The sequence below is a fragment of the Vidua chalybeata genome, chromosome 3 (assembly GCF_026979565.1).
Source record: "Vidua chalybeata isolate OUT-0048 chromosome 3, bVidCha1 merged haplotype, whole genome shotgun sequence".
NCBI classification, from domain to species: Eukaryota; Metazoa; Chordata; class Aves; order Passeriformes; family Viduidae; genus Vidua; species Vidua chalybeata.
The window spans coordinates 61750001-61765615 of NC_071532.1; the positions used below are offsets into that span (position 1 = coordinate 61750001).

Below are 15615 nucleotides of genomic sequence, written 5' to 3' on the forward strand. Positions count from 1 at the left end.
ATTGGTGACTACAGGAAGAAAATCTCTTTTACTGGTTGATTCTGTGCTGTGCCACTTCTGTATGTGAATGAGCAATTGCAGTCTAAAGGGTGGTTTCATTTGTGCATTGTAATTGCATTTAATACTGCACGTAGCTTGAAGCAGACCAATTAGCTTAACAACTGTCTTAATCTTTCCCCAAAGAGCAGTGGACACCGTGCTATCTGCAGTATTGCTGTGCATTGGTTCTTCAACAAGACCTGGCTTACCTTTAGTGTCTGCTGTCAATCCACATGTTCTGGGAAGAAGCCAGATTCAGAACAGCTAGAAAACAAACTCAAGAAGTCCTTCACTTTCATCTCAGCTACTCATTGGTAGACAGTCAGCAAGCAATACGTATACATAGGCTATTCATGGGGCTTTCCACCTTTGTGAGAAAAGTCCTCCTCCTTTTAGTATTTGGATTTAAAAATAAAACAGAGGACTGGAAATGAAAATATTACAAGGTGGAGTGATTCACAGAGTGTAGAGTTTTGCTTTGGCTACTATCAATTTGCTCAAATGGAAGGTGAGCATGCAAGTGATGAAAGGCTTCAGACACTGAGTTAATGGCCATTCCTATCTGGAGACATCCAGCAATCAATACGTAACTGTGCCAAACTTTGTCAAAATGCTGTGCAGCAGTGGAGTATTGTAAACAGCACTTAGATTAAGCAAGTGGAGCACAAACCACTTCTCCATATCTGACCGAAAAGTATCACTTGCACTATTATGAAGACCTAAAAAATCCTAACGGAAGAACTCTCTTTTTAAGGAGTCATCCTAAGAGAGCATAACCGAGTATCTCAAAATGTATATCATTCTGCTCCACCTTTATTAAATGACCTCAGGCAAGCTGTCAATATATGTGAGCTCTATAAACATTTTGCCTAAGACAGGATTCCATCATTTTTGTGTAGGGACAATAAATAGCATATAAAAGAATACAAATGCAGAGGAAATATCCATGTTACATAGCTCCTTCTTAACAAGTATTATTTTTGCAATACTTAACACTGTTGGCAACTCCATACCTATCATGGGCTTAAAATTCCTGATGAGTGGGCAAAACTAGCCCCGTTTTCTAAGTAAAGAGTCTGTTGCAGTCAGCCTTGTAAAAGAAACCTTTTAGTGTCAGTGATAATGAAAATACCTGGTACATATGACAGCGTTAAAATGGTGTCATGACCTGGCAATTTCTATTCAGTGCTGTCACATCCATGCACTGCACAGATCGGGACTGTCATCATGTAAATGTAATAGGATTCTTTATCCTGCATTGTTGCTCAGCTGGGAAGAGTAATTCTGAGTTTCCTGTAAGTTCTGAATAGCAACAGGGGGCCATAAATAGCTTGGAAACCTATATTTTTTCCATTTATTTTTTTTTAAATGCAAATTACACTAGTAAGTCAAAAAAATCACTTTTGTTAAAAATACATTCAGAATTAACAAATGTCAAAAAGAAAAGAAAAAAAGACACATTTGGATTGTATCTCTTGCCTTCTGAATATTTTAGTTTATAACAAAAGCCCAGCCTAGAAAAATAACATTCTTTACTGGATTTTGAGGAGGATACAGCTGTACAAATCAAAAATGCCATCCAGATATTCTCACATTACTGTGCTCTAAACTGCTTCCAGAAGAGATCTGTCCACTAATCATTTAGTTGAGTAGTCAACAGTCCTATTTTTTTTAATGGTGGTGCTCTAACTGCAACTTAAGCAGGATTATGAATACCAACTTCATATAGGTATGTATGTGTGTATATATATATATATATACTGTGTGTATGTGAGTGTGTGTATCTACTCTATATGTAATATATGAATACACATTTATATTGCAATCCATAGTAGTTAGATGTGCTTCCTATTTCCTAAGCATTTTACAAACATTAACAATTCAGACCTCACAAAAAACCTGTGAGGTACATATTATTCCAGTATTATGGATGGGAAGACTAAGACACAGAGAAATTAAGGCCAAAATTTTCTAATTTAAAATCAGGCCTATAAGCTACGTGTAGACACTTCATTAAATTGTCTGACTTCTAAAATTGCTAACTACCAGTAGCCGCTGTTCCATGGGAAATCACTTAAAGGTATGAAAAATTATCTTCTGAAAATTGGATTGCTGCTTAGGTGCCTAAACTGGTTTCTTTTAATGTTAAAAAATGATTTTTATAGAAATATCATTTTGATTAACTGGTATACAGGGAAAGATAAAATAACCTGTTATGACATTTTCATCCCATTTAAACCTCTTCATTGTGTTTAATACTATACATCTGCTATATTTAATACTACATAAAAGTAGAAACTTTTTTAGTTTTGCAAATTGTGGGAAATTTCAGCCTGTCACTTGGAAGTTGCATGGGGTTTCCAGGGGGTGAAAAGCATCTCTACCCAGTAGGAACTCATATTTTCAGGTACTCAAGTATGAAAATTTAAATTTGTGATCCAAATCAGCAATGAATGCTTTACAGGATCAGGCCTAGGGGACATTTAATGCATGAAATTCCCAGCAGTATCTGAGATGGGAACCCTTGGTCCACAGCATCAGAATCTTCCTGGGTGATGCAGCCCCCAAAAATAGTCAGTCCTGTGTATTTTATATACATAGACATACACACACCTTCACACACTTACATATATATATATCTATCTATATCTATATAAATCTCACTGAATCAATGTAGATATAGTTCCTGACCATGTCCTGAATCTTGTTTTCACAGGTGAATGCCTGGTCCTCTATCATTGTCCAGAGTTGCTGCTTGTGACACTGTACATCCATGCAGACACAGCAAAGGGCACTGGCTTGTACAGGGATGGGTGAGTGGTGTGAGCACACAGGCCTCTGGAGCAAGGGTTTGGCCAGCAGGGAAAAGGGAAGTGCCCGGGGGTGCCTTGGGCATTTCCAAGCGCTGACCTTCCCTCTTGCCCTCAAAAGCTACGTGGTCACCTCAGGTGTGGTAGGTGCGTGCGTTTGTCTATGCAAGGTCTGAGCAAAGAAACAATGACAATCCAAGTTTCTGAAAAACCTGAGCAAAATATTGGGTTTTCCTAGTGAAAGCCATCTACGTTCTTGAAAATACAGATCAGATGTAGAATAAAACATATGTTCCTAGGAGTTCAGAGTATTTCATATACACATTGACCTACTAGCAAAATTCCCAAAGGCATCTTGTTGCCAACTACGTAACAGCACAGAGGGTTTTTTTCAGCCACAATAATACAGGAAGATAAAATACACGTTCTAACACACAACAGATCCCCCAAATATACCACAAAAAGGTCTTCAGTATTTCTTCAACTCAACTAGTCCCTCCCTGCCCTCTCCAACCAAAATCGAGAAATAAAATATGTGGATCCCTTATGGTGCAATTAGAAAAAAAAGCTCACTTACAGAGAATTTTTAGTTGAAATCAGATATAAAAGAGTAAACATAGCTAGTACATATTCAGTTGGCCTTTGTTCATAGAAATCTGCAGATGTCTCTGTAGTTAGTAAAAGATGTTTAGAGATAGCTATAAAAGCACCTACAGTGCGATAAATAAAACCAGCGGGATTAAGAAGCACTGTTTCTGCTGCTTATGTCCAGTCGGTTCAATTATTAGTTTCTGTTACCCATTTCCCCACCCTGACCCTCAAAAGGTCTCATTTATTTCTTTATTTATTTTTCTTTTTAATCATTATAAACTGCTTCTTGACCACTGTGGAGCCCCAAAAGTAAAGCACTTATCAGACAGCTGGCAGTTTTCTACTTGGTTGCTCTGGAGCCATGGAGCAACAGAGCCTTATTCCCTGACATGAAAACAAAGCAAAACCAAACAGAAGAAAACCACTGACTTAGAAATCGTTCAGAATTAACAGCAGCATGTTAACTTCAGAAAGCTTGCACGTAGTTTCTCTAATGTGCAACGCAGTTGGGTTAAGGCAAGTATGAACTGTACAGCCTTCAGGGCAAACAATGCGCTGTCTATTGACTTCTGCTGCAAGGTCATCCTGGTATTTCAGTGTTGTGTTGACTGAGGAGACTCAACGTGGCCCACAGTGTGAAGGAGGCTCCCACAGCACTGACTGGGCTGGGTTCATGTCTTAATCCAGATGGGCCATGCTGGCAGTGGCCAGGGAAAGAAAGGGACAAAAGGTGGCACCAATGCCTCTGCTGTGTCCCTCTGGTGCTGAGAGGCAGGAGGTTCAAGGAGGGAGTCTGGGGCATCTCCTTTAGTACCTGTTAGAAAGAGAGGCTGAAGGTCTCTGTTGTTTTCTGTCTCACTGTTCAATCAGCTTCTATACATTATTTTTAGAACAAAAATTGGCTTTCTTTTCTCTTTGAAGAACCAGGTTGCCATCCTGAAAGAGATTTTTGAACAGGTCCTCCAGCCCACCTTGAGTAGTGCCCGTATTTACTTTGACCTAGAAGAAAGACAGAGAAAGAACGATACTTACAATCCAACATATACTTTTTTGATCCCTGCCCTGCTGCTCTGGTGCCCTTTTGCAAGCAACTGTAATCCACAAACCAGTAACAGTTCAGATACACATGGGATGAAGAGGGCAGAAAGACAAAGTGTTTACTCAAGTAACTGCCTGTCTCTCTCTGGAACACTGTCAGAGAAGTCAGCACAGGTTTTCTAAACAATCTTAGGCAGGAGCTATATCTAATTATAATCTTAACTGTATGTCCATGGATCAACTGGAATAGGACCTGATTTATATAATCCATCAGATACATAGCTGTCCTTGTAAAACCAAGAAGTGATATGGTATGAGGACAGAAGAGCTGGATTGCAGGTGCAGGGGAAAGCTGCCTATGGCTCACTCACAAAGCATAGACCCTGTGCAAGTGACATAGCCTGGCCACCTTAACAGTGTTGTCCCAAACCTATGTTTTGTAACTAAAGCTTTCAGTCTAAAATGGACAAGATGTTGTTTGTTGATAGTGAAAGCTTAAGTGGTAGGTTATTTAAATGTGCCTGAATCTCAAAACATGAGGAGATAATCACACAGAAGATTTGTACCGCATGAACTTGCAGAGTGTCATGGTGGTTATACTCAAGGTGCTAGTTTTAGTGTCTTTTTTTTTTTGTGTTTCATTTATACTTTAAGTGAATGGTGAAGTAGGTAGCACTTTCAGTATGTGCAATTATCTGGACAAATGCCTATGTGTGTGTGTGTGCATGGGAGTACAGATACTGCAAATATTCTTAGGCTTCACAATAGGAGGAAAGCATGCTTCACTTCAGGGCTGCATTGCTTTTGAGCAATTTCTCCAGTGCATTAGGCATCAACATCAGACATGCATGGGTTTTTTTGCTTCACTTCTTCTTTTCTCGAACAAACAAGTTCAGTGTGAAGAACATAAAGAAAGATCTCTCTCCCCTCCCTCCTTCCTACTGTTTTTAGAACAGTGATCATGCAGTGCAGTCTTGTTCCACAACTACAACTGTTTTTTTTTCATGTGCAGCAGAATCAGTGTCAGGGAGTGTTTAGTCACCTTCCTCCGTCACCTCCCAAGAGGAGAATTTTGTCTTGACAATTGATTTCCGCCATCTTATTGTATCCTTCTCCCATGGTCTGGAAATGAGCACTGGCATCTCCGGCACAGAATGCCAGGAAGCTGCTTTTGAGCACATCAGCTGTGGCCACACTGCAAGGAGGTACATGAGCATCGGTTCTGTCCCATTCTGTTCAAAAAGCGTATTCGTTTTGAAGGGACTGTCTAGGCTTCTTGGCTTGTACAGCATAGAGCACACTGTTGGCACTTAAATAATAAAAAAATCCCATTTATAACAGGTAGAGAAATGTCACCATAAGAATTCTTCCCCAAAACATCAGTGTTTTATTTAAAACATTGTTTTAAATTGCATATATTTTTCATTTTAAAAAGTAAACTGATTTAAGTTAAATATTAAATTGGAAGAGGTGATAAGGAAAACTGTGATTGGAATTTAAAGTCTAAAACATAGAGAAAAGAACTTCAATGTGAGCCTGAATCTAGTAATTCTAGACTATTAAAGGTAACAGTAGCCAGAGATAGTCACTTCAATTAACTACCTAAAGATATTTCTTTTTCAGAAACCAAGTTTTTTCTTTTCCTTAGATATTCTGTTCATTTAGAGTAGCTTTGCATAACTGATGAAACACCACACAAAGTGACTATGTGTGTTTAAACTGAATTAGAATAGAATTCTTAAAAGTAGAGCTTGATTGATGAAAATTGCAAATAAAAAGTAATACATCTTTAGATTAAATAGTCCTGACACAATAGAAATGTAAATATGAGAAGCCTGGATAAATCAATATAATTTGCACATGGAAGTTGGTGTAGGTTCAATATAACCTCCACATTAACAAAATGAAGTCCTAACTTTAGCACACAGGAAGAAACTGGTTACAAAACAGTATGTCTTAACAGTTAGCAATGAGTAAACCCATCATTCCTTCAGAGGAATAGTTAAATAGTGAATGTAAAAAGGAGTTAAAATTGATTTAAATAACTTGGATGAAAAACTGCCTGCCTTCCAAAGAAATAAGTTTCTGTTGATGGACTTTTGTCATTGCAATCCACTAAATCAATTCACGTCAGCAAGCAGTATGTGGATAATGACTGAGACCTAAAACAAAATTTTGTGTGTCTTTAAGATTTGTACTAGTTCTGTATATGAAACAATCTGGTAAATACATAGGGGCTTCTCTGTTCTGTATTACTGAACTACATGTTGAAATTTGTATTTTGAAAGAATCTGATCAACCATTAGAAGCTGATATTGTTTTGGTGAGCTCTTCAAAGAGGAGGCATATGCTCTCCTTCCATTTTGCAGCATGCACAGCACACCACAGTACAGAGAACAAACTGCTGCTGTGCCTCTGCATATAGTTAGCAATGAGACAATTTAAAGGCACCTGTCTCCTGTTCAATTTCTCTAATAAATCCAGAGCTCCATATGAGATGTGCCCAGTGTGAGTCTGAATAGGACAGAACACAGTGGTGACAAAAAGTGAGCTCTGTATTTTCTTGATCTTCTGCAGGAATTAGATGGGATGATGCTTAATATATCTTCTGTTGCCTATGAATCCAAAGACATTTTGTAGCAACGGATAAAGTTATAGAAATGGTTATATTAATACAGATATATGGCCATATATGGGTATAGTTCTATCCTGGATGAACATGATTACGGCTTGACAGAGAGCATGGCAAAGGACTATGTAAAGCAGAAGGTTTCTCCTCTCCTCTCCTCTCCTCTCCTCTCCTCTCCTCTCCTCTCCTCTCCTCTCCTCTCCTCTCCTCTCCTCTCCTCTCCTCTCCTCTCCTCTCCTCTCCTCTCCTCTCCTCTCCTCTCCTCTCCTCTCCTCTCCTCTCCTCTCCTCTCCTCTCCTCTCCTCTCCTCTCCTCTCCTCTCCTCTCCTCTCCTCTCCTCTCCTCTCCTCTCCTCTCCTCTCCTCTCCTCTCCTCTCCTCTCCTCTCCTCTCCTCTCCTCTCCTCTCCTCTCCTCTCCTCTCCTCTCCTCTCCTCTCCTCTCCTCTCCTCTCCTCTCCTCTCCTCTCCTCTCCTCTCCTCTCCTCTCCTCTCCTCTCCTTTGTGTTTTTTCTTTCTTTCCTTGAATACTATGAAGGCTTACATTGGTGATATTTGGGGAACAAACTCCATAGGAAACCAAATCTTTCCTCCCAATAAATAAAGCTTTAAAATACCAAGTATGGCCTGCTGTTATCATATCAGCATGCTTTGATTTCTAATACATAATATTACTGTAAATAGTGCTACAAGTAGTTCAAACCTTGACTTGATTAACTTGACATTCGAATTTGTCACTCCACTACCTAATGGACTGCCTACGTTTACAGAGCAGCTGCAATGTGAATACATATGCATGTGTTCCTAGTGTGCCTCAACTGTAAATAAAGAAAGGTACTACTAAATGCTATAAAAGGTTCTTAAGGACAAAAGTAGCAATCCTAGAGAACCCTGTCAAACACTATAGAGTCAGAGGGAAACATGAAGTGTCTTTATTTGACTGTGGCTGGGACATGGCAATACTTTTGTGGGTTGATTGGACAAAATGTCCACTCACATTCTGACTTCTGTCTCTTGGTTAAGACAGCTAAATCACCTATACTCCAGTGAGCATGCAGCATTGAAATAAGAGAGAACACAGTTTACATGGATTAATCATCTATCTCTTCATCTAAGCTACAGGCTTAAAACTATTGCCTTTTTTTTTTTTCTTTCCACAGGTCTATCTTTACAGTCAGTATGAAGATGCATAGTAAATGCAATCTGCTGTTCTGGAAGAAACACTGAGAGCATAAAGAGAATGGGATAATAGCTAGAGGGCTCCATATGTTGATGACAAGGTAGGCTCTACTGAGAAAGAGATAGGATTAGAATTGTTCTAAGTACCTATGTACCTCATATAATACTATGAAGGAAATAACATTTTCTAAATGCGCAGCACTGTGCCAAAAGTGCAGGTGAAAAATATTTACTTGAGCACAGACAGATGGGAAGCTGAAGTTAAGATGACATTGGAGATATGCACTATTGTAATTTGAGATTATTAAAAAGCTCCTAGCAAAGCTCCTGAAGGGCCCAGTTCCAAATACCACCACAGAACAGATTGTACCACTGATAAAGGAGTAAATGCAAGATTCCATGCAAAAATACACAAATCCATTAGTAGATTTGATTCCACTAATCAGAAGAAATGACAATGCATTCAAAGGTGAGTAGAATTGTGTATTGGGATGGCTACTGTTTGCTTGAACTTAGCTCTTTTCCACAAAAGAAATGCTCAGAAGAGAAACAAAGGAAAAACCGTAACTGTTGCCCCCTTATGAGTTGTGTGGTGCTGTGCTTTTAGGGTGTAGGGCAATTGATGGCAAATAAAAAATATTTCCAAAGGCTGCAGCTGTGAGGTAAGATTTATCTGGGCAGTCAGGACTGTTCTGCATTTCAATTGACATCAGTACAAGAAATATTTGGAGACGATTGTTCCTGGGCTGGTCTATGGTTGTGCATCAGTTCTAGTGTGAATATACTCCAGCTGTGTGTATGAACTGAGATTTGTTTATCCATTTCATTCCCAAATATATCAGACTGCACTCTAATATGGAATTGTCACTCAATGGTTAGGTAAAATACTGTCTTCTATCCAAACTAGTTTTAAAAGCCATATGTTATTACATTTGTTTTGGCTTTTTTAAATGTGGAAACTGGAAATGAGGTACAGAGGTGCCTTGGTGAACAGATGCTCTGGTAAGACAAATGCTAAATGCATCCACTAAATTAGCAAGTTGCTGAACTTTTGATAAAACTTAATAAAAATCCACTTTTTTCACAGCCAAGGTTTGTCATATATGATAAGTATTTTTTCTACACCAAATTGTCACTGTCTCTGAGTGGCATCTGCTTGAATTAAAATAGGTAAAGATCAGGTGAGAATTGGATGCTGTTTGAACAACTGTGACACATGATATTCTGCCCTAAGAAATCATTATAATTCAACACAAGAGTAATGTTGGTTCCTAAGTGTAATTTGAATTCAGTCCATCAAAAAAGGCTTCTGACTATTCTGAATTTTTAAGTCACACTATCTTTCAGCTTAATGATCCTTTAATATCAGGCTGCCACTCTGCTGAATATCCTAGAAGTTAAATACTTACATATACATGGGCTGTAGCTGTAAATGAGATGTCTTCTGTGGGCCTTGATAGCCGTAAGAGTCAAATCCACCTATGAAATCAACTGAAAGGGGAGAAATTGCTTTCATTAGCATCATCTTTTCAAAACTGATAGGCACTATCATTCAAGAAGCACCTAGCGCGCATATTATTTTTTACACATCCTCTTATAATCTATTAGCATTACACCAGCTAATTGGGAAGATACAGAAAAACAGTAAAATGTAAAGAAAGGCCTTTACTTTTAAAATCAATTCAATTTTAAAACCACATAAAAACAGTAAAGGATTTATAACAGCCATCTTTCCACCAGAAATAACTACACATCCCTCTTTATCAAGTAGACCACCTCACTAATATAAAAAACCATGCTACTTAGACATTACAAATGCTGAAAACCATTTATTTATTAGCATGAATTCATTGCTTCTGACTGTGATTACTGTGTCTGGCTTGCTGTCATACCACGGCTCAGTAGAGGATGTAGAGGAGAGAGTACATTGATCCAACTCTGTCTGAGAGACAGAAGGTTCTCTGACTCCCTGTTTTGACATTTGGGTTGAAATGCATGAACAGAGAGTTGTAACAATTTATCTGAGCTTCAGAGATGAAACTTCACAGATGTAAGGAAACCTGCAGTTCTGTCAAGATGCTAAAGGTCTGCAAGAAGGTTAAGAAAGTTGTAGGGTGGGAGTTATTTATTAATTCACACAATTGCCAGCTCCTGATGGCTATCTTATGTTTGTTTTAAACAATTTCCAGGAAAATTCAATCTCATCTGAGCCCAAGACTCCTATATCTCTGCTAAAACACTTTCTTTGCACAGGTAAAAGGGTGCCCTTTGCTTCCTTTGTCCCAGGAGACTCAACTATCAGCTTGTAGGGGCTATCTGGGGGCATCTCATCCCTGAAATATTGTCTCTTACATCGCAGATCTGAATTGGACTTTACTTTGATAGAAAAGGGCCAAAGAGTTCAGGTGTGGAAGTGCATTTTTCACATGTCTGGTCACTCCTACTGACAGACTGATTCTGTGTACATTAAAAGCAAAAAAAAAAAAAAAAGAAAAAAAAAACCTATTTATTTGATAGACAACAACTTATTGTAGATCTAAAATGCAGTTACAGTCACAAACAACGAAAACATAAATTTACATGGTTTGAAAACTTCCACAGTGTTTGGACTCCTTAACACTTGCATTTATAAAGTTGTTTTAATACTAAGGTACCCCTCAATTTGTGCCACACTTAGTCACACTTATCAATACAGTTTTAGCCATTCAAGACATTTACCAAAGAATCAAATTCTTGTACACCTTCATTCACCATTCTGCAAGCAAAGAGCTACCAAAACATTGGACTGGCTGGGTACAGTATGTCTCCATTGCAACTGCACACATGTTGAATCTGTCATAAAGGCATTCTTTGCTGGCAAGAATGTCCCCTGCAGAAATAATTTAGCCAATTCTGTGCCCTGTAGCAGCATTATGTGTATTCCTATCCCAGAAAGATATGTTACTAAATTAATCCCTAACATCTCTAATGAAGGAGGTTCTGTAGCCTTTCTGTGTTGCTTTTCCCTGTGCCTAATTTCCTAATGTCTAATTTAAATGTAATTTCCTGCAAATTAACTACTTATCTATATTTTGGCCTTTTCTCCCTATGGATATGAAGAAAAATGAGCCTTTTTTTTCTCTTATTACTGTTTTTAAACCTTTTTAAAAAGTATTTCATGCCATCCATTGTTTTCAGGCTTAAGCAAACCTAATTATTTCAAATTTTTCTCACAGCTCATGTTGTCCAAGCCTCTGCATTTTGAAGCCTGAATATCCTTCCTCAGTTTACTTATGTTTTTCTTACAGTGGGGTGCAGAAATCAGGACAAACTGGGACAACAGCCATACAGTCTTCTGTTCATTACCTGAAATAATTCAGTAGGTTGTAGGGTTTTGTATGTTTGGTTGGGATTTTTTTTCTTGGTTTTGTTTTTCTTGTTTTGTGTCATTTGGAATTGGTTTCCAATTTCTTTTTTCAACAGCATCATACAAATGCTTAATAATCAGCTCTTTATTTTTTGTTTTGACACTAACTGTAGCCTAGCCTAGTCCATATTTTATTTGAAGATGATTGATTCTTCCCCACAGGAGTTCTTTTGCGCTTGTCTGAAATGAATTTCACATTCTTGATTTCAAGCCACTTCTCAAGATTATTTTGACTTCTAATCCTATATTCACAAGTGCTTTTACCCTTTCCAGTCTAGTTTAATCTTAAATTTTTTACAAACGTTCTCTCTTCTATCCTTGTTGTTAATAAAAATAATGAAGAGAATTATTTCCCTAGCTGAGGTTCCAGTTGGATCCCATCTGAAATGTCCCATTTGCTTTATAACTACATTTTGAATAGAGTTTTAAACACTTCTGCTCTCCACCTATGCTGACTACATCTGGACAGTACTTTCCTGAACTTCTTACAAACCTTTTATAATGTCAAAATCTTGCTAAAATCAAGAAAAATGCTATTTGTTGCTTTCCACTTAATCAATGTCTGTAACCATCAGAATACCTTTATCAAAATGCTATCATGTCTTTGGGAACATACTAAATTTACAGGCAGAAAATGAAGAATATTGTTTAGTGAAATGCTAGGCTGGGAGGAAACCAGTTTTTCTTTTCTTTTCTTTTTGTTACTCTTGATCCCTGACAACACAAGTGAGAAAATGCCTGTGTTGGATCAAGTGCCTCAATGTTGTCAACGCATGCCACATTAGGGATATTGCTTGTACTCATTTGTCCAGCTTTGCATTTCTTCCATACTTTCCTAGAATATTTTTTTTCAAGCAACCTATAAAACATTATTAGTAGGCTGCAGGCATAGACACTCTGCTTTGCAGATGTAGGGCAAAAGCTTGTCTTCAGGGCTGTTTTCAGAAGGCTAAACCAATGTATTAAGAAAAAGATTTCTTTGAGCAAAATTATTTTGTCTGAGCATGAGGGAAAGATGCGTACTGAATATCTCTTCATGCATTGTGGCTTTGCCCTGCTGTACAGAGCAAGCACAGAGTGTTAGTAAGCCAGATTGCCAAGTTAGAAACAAAGCAAGGTCGTAGAGACATTTCTGTGTTCAGCTCACTATAGAAGTTCCTATGTGTGTAACCAACTGAAGGCAGGGCAGCAAGTACAACCATGACCTCACTGGAGACATACAATGGCTTCTTACAGGCAACAACAAGCTTTGCAAGGTAGGTGAAGGCAGGTAATAGAAAGTGAACTCCAATACAAAAGGATTTCATCAATTTGTTTGTAGCAAGGTTTCTTCATGGCAGCTGCTTCTCAGCACTGCAAACCCTGTGGTGTCCAGACTGTGCTAAAAGCTCCCTGTGGACTCTGAGCTAGTTTCTTAAAGCATGCAGCAGGCTGCCCTTTCTGCAGGCATTTTATCCTGGCTGTGCCTGAAAGGTCACTAAAATGTCATACAACTGATACATTCCTGGCAGCCCTAACATCAGATGCATAAAACAAGGCTCATTAGCTGAATCAGTACCAAGGCGTCCATCCTTAGCCTCATACATCAAACACTTTTTTTGACTCTTCTATCTTACATTCGTCTTACATCTCACTGTTATCACAAGAGGCTCATGTTGTGTTTCACTTTAGTAAAAGCACACATTAACATGCAAACATAATCCAATTCCTTTTGTGGTGGGTTGACCCTGGATGAACATCCGTTGTCCACCAAAGCCACTCTGTTGCTCCCCTCCTCAGCTGAACAGGAAAGAGAAAACATAACAAAAGGTTCATGGATCCAGACAGAGACAGGGAGAGATCACTCAGCAAATACCATCACAGGCAAGATAGCCTTGAATTATTACCAAAGAAGAGCAGTATAATGAGAAATAGAGCCAAATATTAAACCTTCTTCCTAGGCTTAAATCCTGATTCTTTGCCTTCTCCACCCCAGTGACATCAGGGAATGAGGAATGGGGGTTGTGGTCAGTTCATTACGTCTCTCTGCTGTTCCTTCCTCCTCAGGGGGAGGACTCCTTACATGCTTCCTCTGCTCCAATGGCAGGTCACTCCTATAGGACACAGTCCTCCACAAATTTATCCAATGTGAATTCTTCCCACGGGCTACAATTCTTCATGAACTGCTCCAGTGGGTCCCTTCCTTGGGGTACAGTCCTTCAGGAACAGACTGCTCCAGTGTCTTCCCAGCAAAGCTACTCTGGTGTGGGCTCCTCTCTCCATGGGGCCACAGATCCTTACAGGAGCCTGCTCCAGCGCAGGCTTCCCACAGGGTCACAGCCTTCTTTGGGCACCCACCTGTTCTGCCATGGGGTCCTCCCTGGGCTGTGGTGGATCTCTGCTCCCCCATGGACCTCCCTGGGCTGCAGGGGCACAGCTGCCTCACCATGCACCAGGGGCTGCAGGGGAATCTCTGCTCCGGCGCCTGGAGCAGCTCCTCCTCCTTCTTAGTTGGTCTTGGGCTCTGCAGAGTTGTTGCTTGTGGGAGGGGTTCCTGCTCTCCCTTAGGAGGCAGCAACAGTTTAGAAAAAGGTTGCCAATCAGCTGCTGCTCTCCACCCCAGAAGAGCTGTCCATCAATGTTTAGCATACTCCCCAGTTCCAGAAAGTTCAGTTATTCTGTTACCCCCATTGGCCCCTGTTAGAATACCACTCCTCCTCTGTACCCCGATTAGTTCTCTGTATGTCACCCCACTCTGTCTCCCCCTTTACCCATTGCCCATTGGTTGTTTTGTACCCTAACCACTCCTACTCCTTTGCCCTTAATACCCGGCCCCGCCTTCCCTCGGGGCTCCCGGGGCTAGCTCCCTTCCAGAGAGCTTGTGTCCCTCGTCTCCCCGCCCTGTTCCTGTGACTCTCCTGAAATAAAGCCTCTAGGAATAAAGCTACTCCGGAGCCCTCTCGTCCTTACGGTGGAGCTATGCAGGTTCCCGCCACATCCTCCCCGCAGACCGGTCCTCTGAGGGTTTTCCCCCGGACTGGCTGGACACCCGGGTGAAGCCCGGAGGACTTGTAATTTAATACAAGTGGCGTCCGAACACGGCGACCACTGCCCTGCTCACCGAGGAGCGTCTCCTTTGAGCATCCGGATCCGTGACCCCGCGCTCCAGGATCTAAAGCGCCGTTCACTGCTGCTTCCAGGAGCAGCTCCTCTTCTATTGTTAGAAAGCTTCTGTCTCCTGGCGCTGCTGATAACTCGTGGAGATCTGACCCTGCAGCTTCGGGGGAAGCGCCGGATTTCACGAGATCAGCAGCCCTCCACCGCCCTGCCACAGCTTTCTTCATTTCGCCGCGTCCCGGTGTCGGTGAGTTTTGCTGCTCAACGCGAGCAGCCGACGCAGGCTCTTTTTTTTCTTTTCTTTCTTTTGCTTTGGCCGGGGATCTCTCTTGCAGCGGGAAAAATGGGAAACCGCCTTTCCCCTGCACGACGGGAGTTTTATATCCAAGTTAAGTCCGCCCTTGTGTTGGGGAATGTTTCCTTTAAAAAAGGGGTTTTAAAATCTTTTGTTAAATTTATTTTTGAACACTTTCCTGACGTCTCCATGGACGATGTCTTTTCTGTTTCGTTTTGGGGGAAAGTTGGACATTACATTTATGATGTTCAAGTTACGGGGAATTTTAAAGTGGGGAGATTTTTTCCAATTTATGATTCCATTTTGAATTTAGTTAAATCGAAAGGGGAAAGTTTGGGTCCCAGTTCTCCTACCCCTCATTCCACCCCCCCCGCTCCTAACCCCACTTCCCCTAAGGGTGGACTGGGAGACAGATCCTGCCAGAATGAGGCACAGGGTTGCTGCCGTCTCCCTGCTGCCTCCCGTGCCACCCTGTCCTCTCCTTGTGTTGGGACTGGCCACCCCAGCACGAGCCCTACCCGTTCCCTCGTTCCGC

General features: G+C 40.5%; 1 protein-coding gene across 3 annotated transcripts in view; it reads right to left on the bottom strand.

The window, feature by feature from the left end:
• Window positions 1-1366: 1366 nt before the first annotated feature.
• NKAIN2 (sodium/potassium transporting ATPase interacting 2) overlaps window positions 1367-15615 on the bottom strand; it is a 522191-nt gene continuing 507942 nt past the window's right edge. Inside the window, exons 6-8 of one of the 3 annotated variants that reach the window (XR_008430002.1) lie at window positions 9693-9774; window positions 5521-5787; window positions 1367-4439 (exon numbers count right to left, since the gene is read on the bottom strand). Coding sequence is in view for 2 of the 3 variants with exons in the window: in XM_053938514.1 (XP_053794489.1) it covers window positions 4430-4439; window positions 9693-9774 (92 nt within the window). In the remaining variant the exon portion in view is untranslated. The remainder of the gene's footprint in view (window positions 4440-5520; window positions 5788-9692; window positions 9775-15615) is intronic. The other 2 variants (XM_053938514.1, XM_053938513.1) reach the window with 2 other exon arrangements.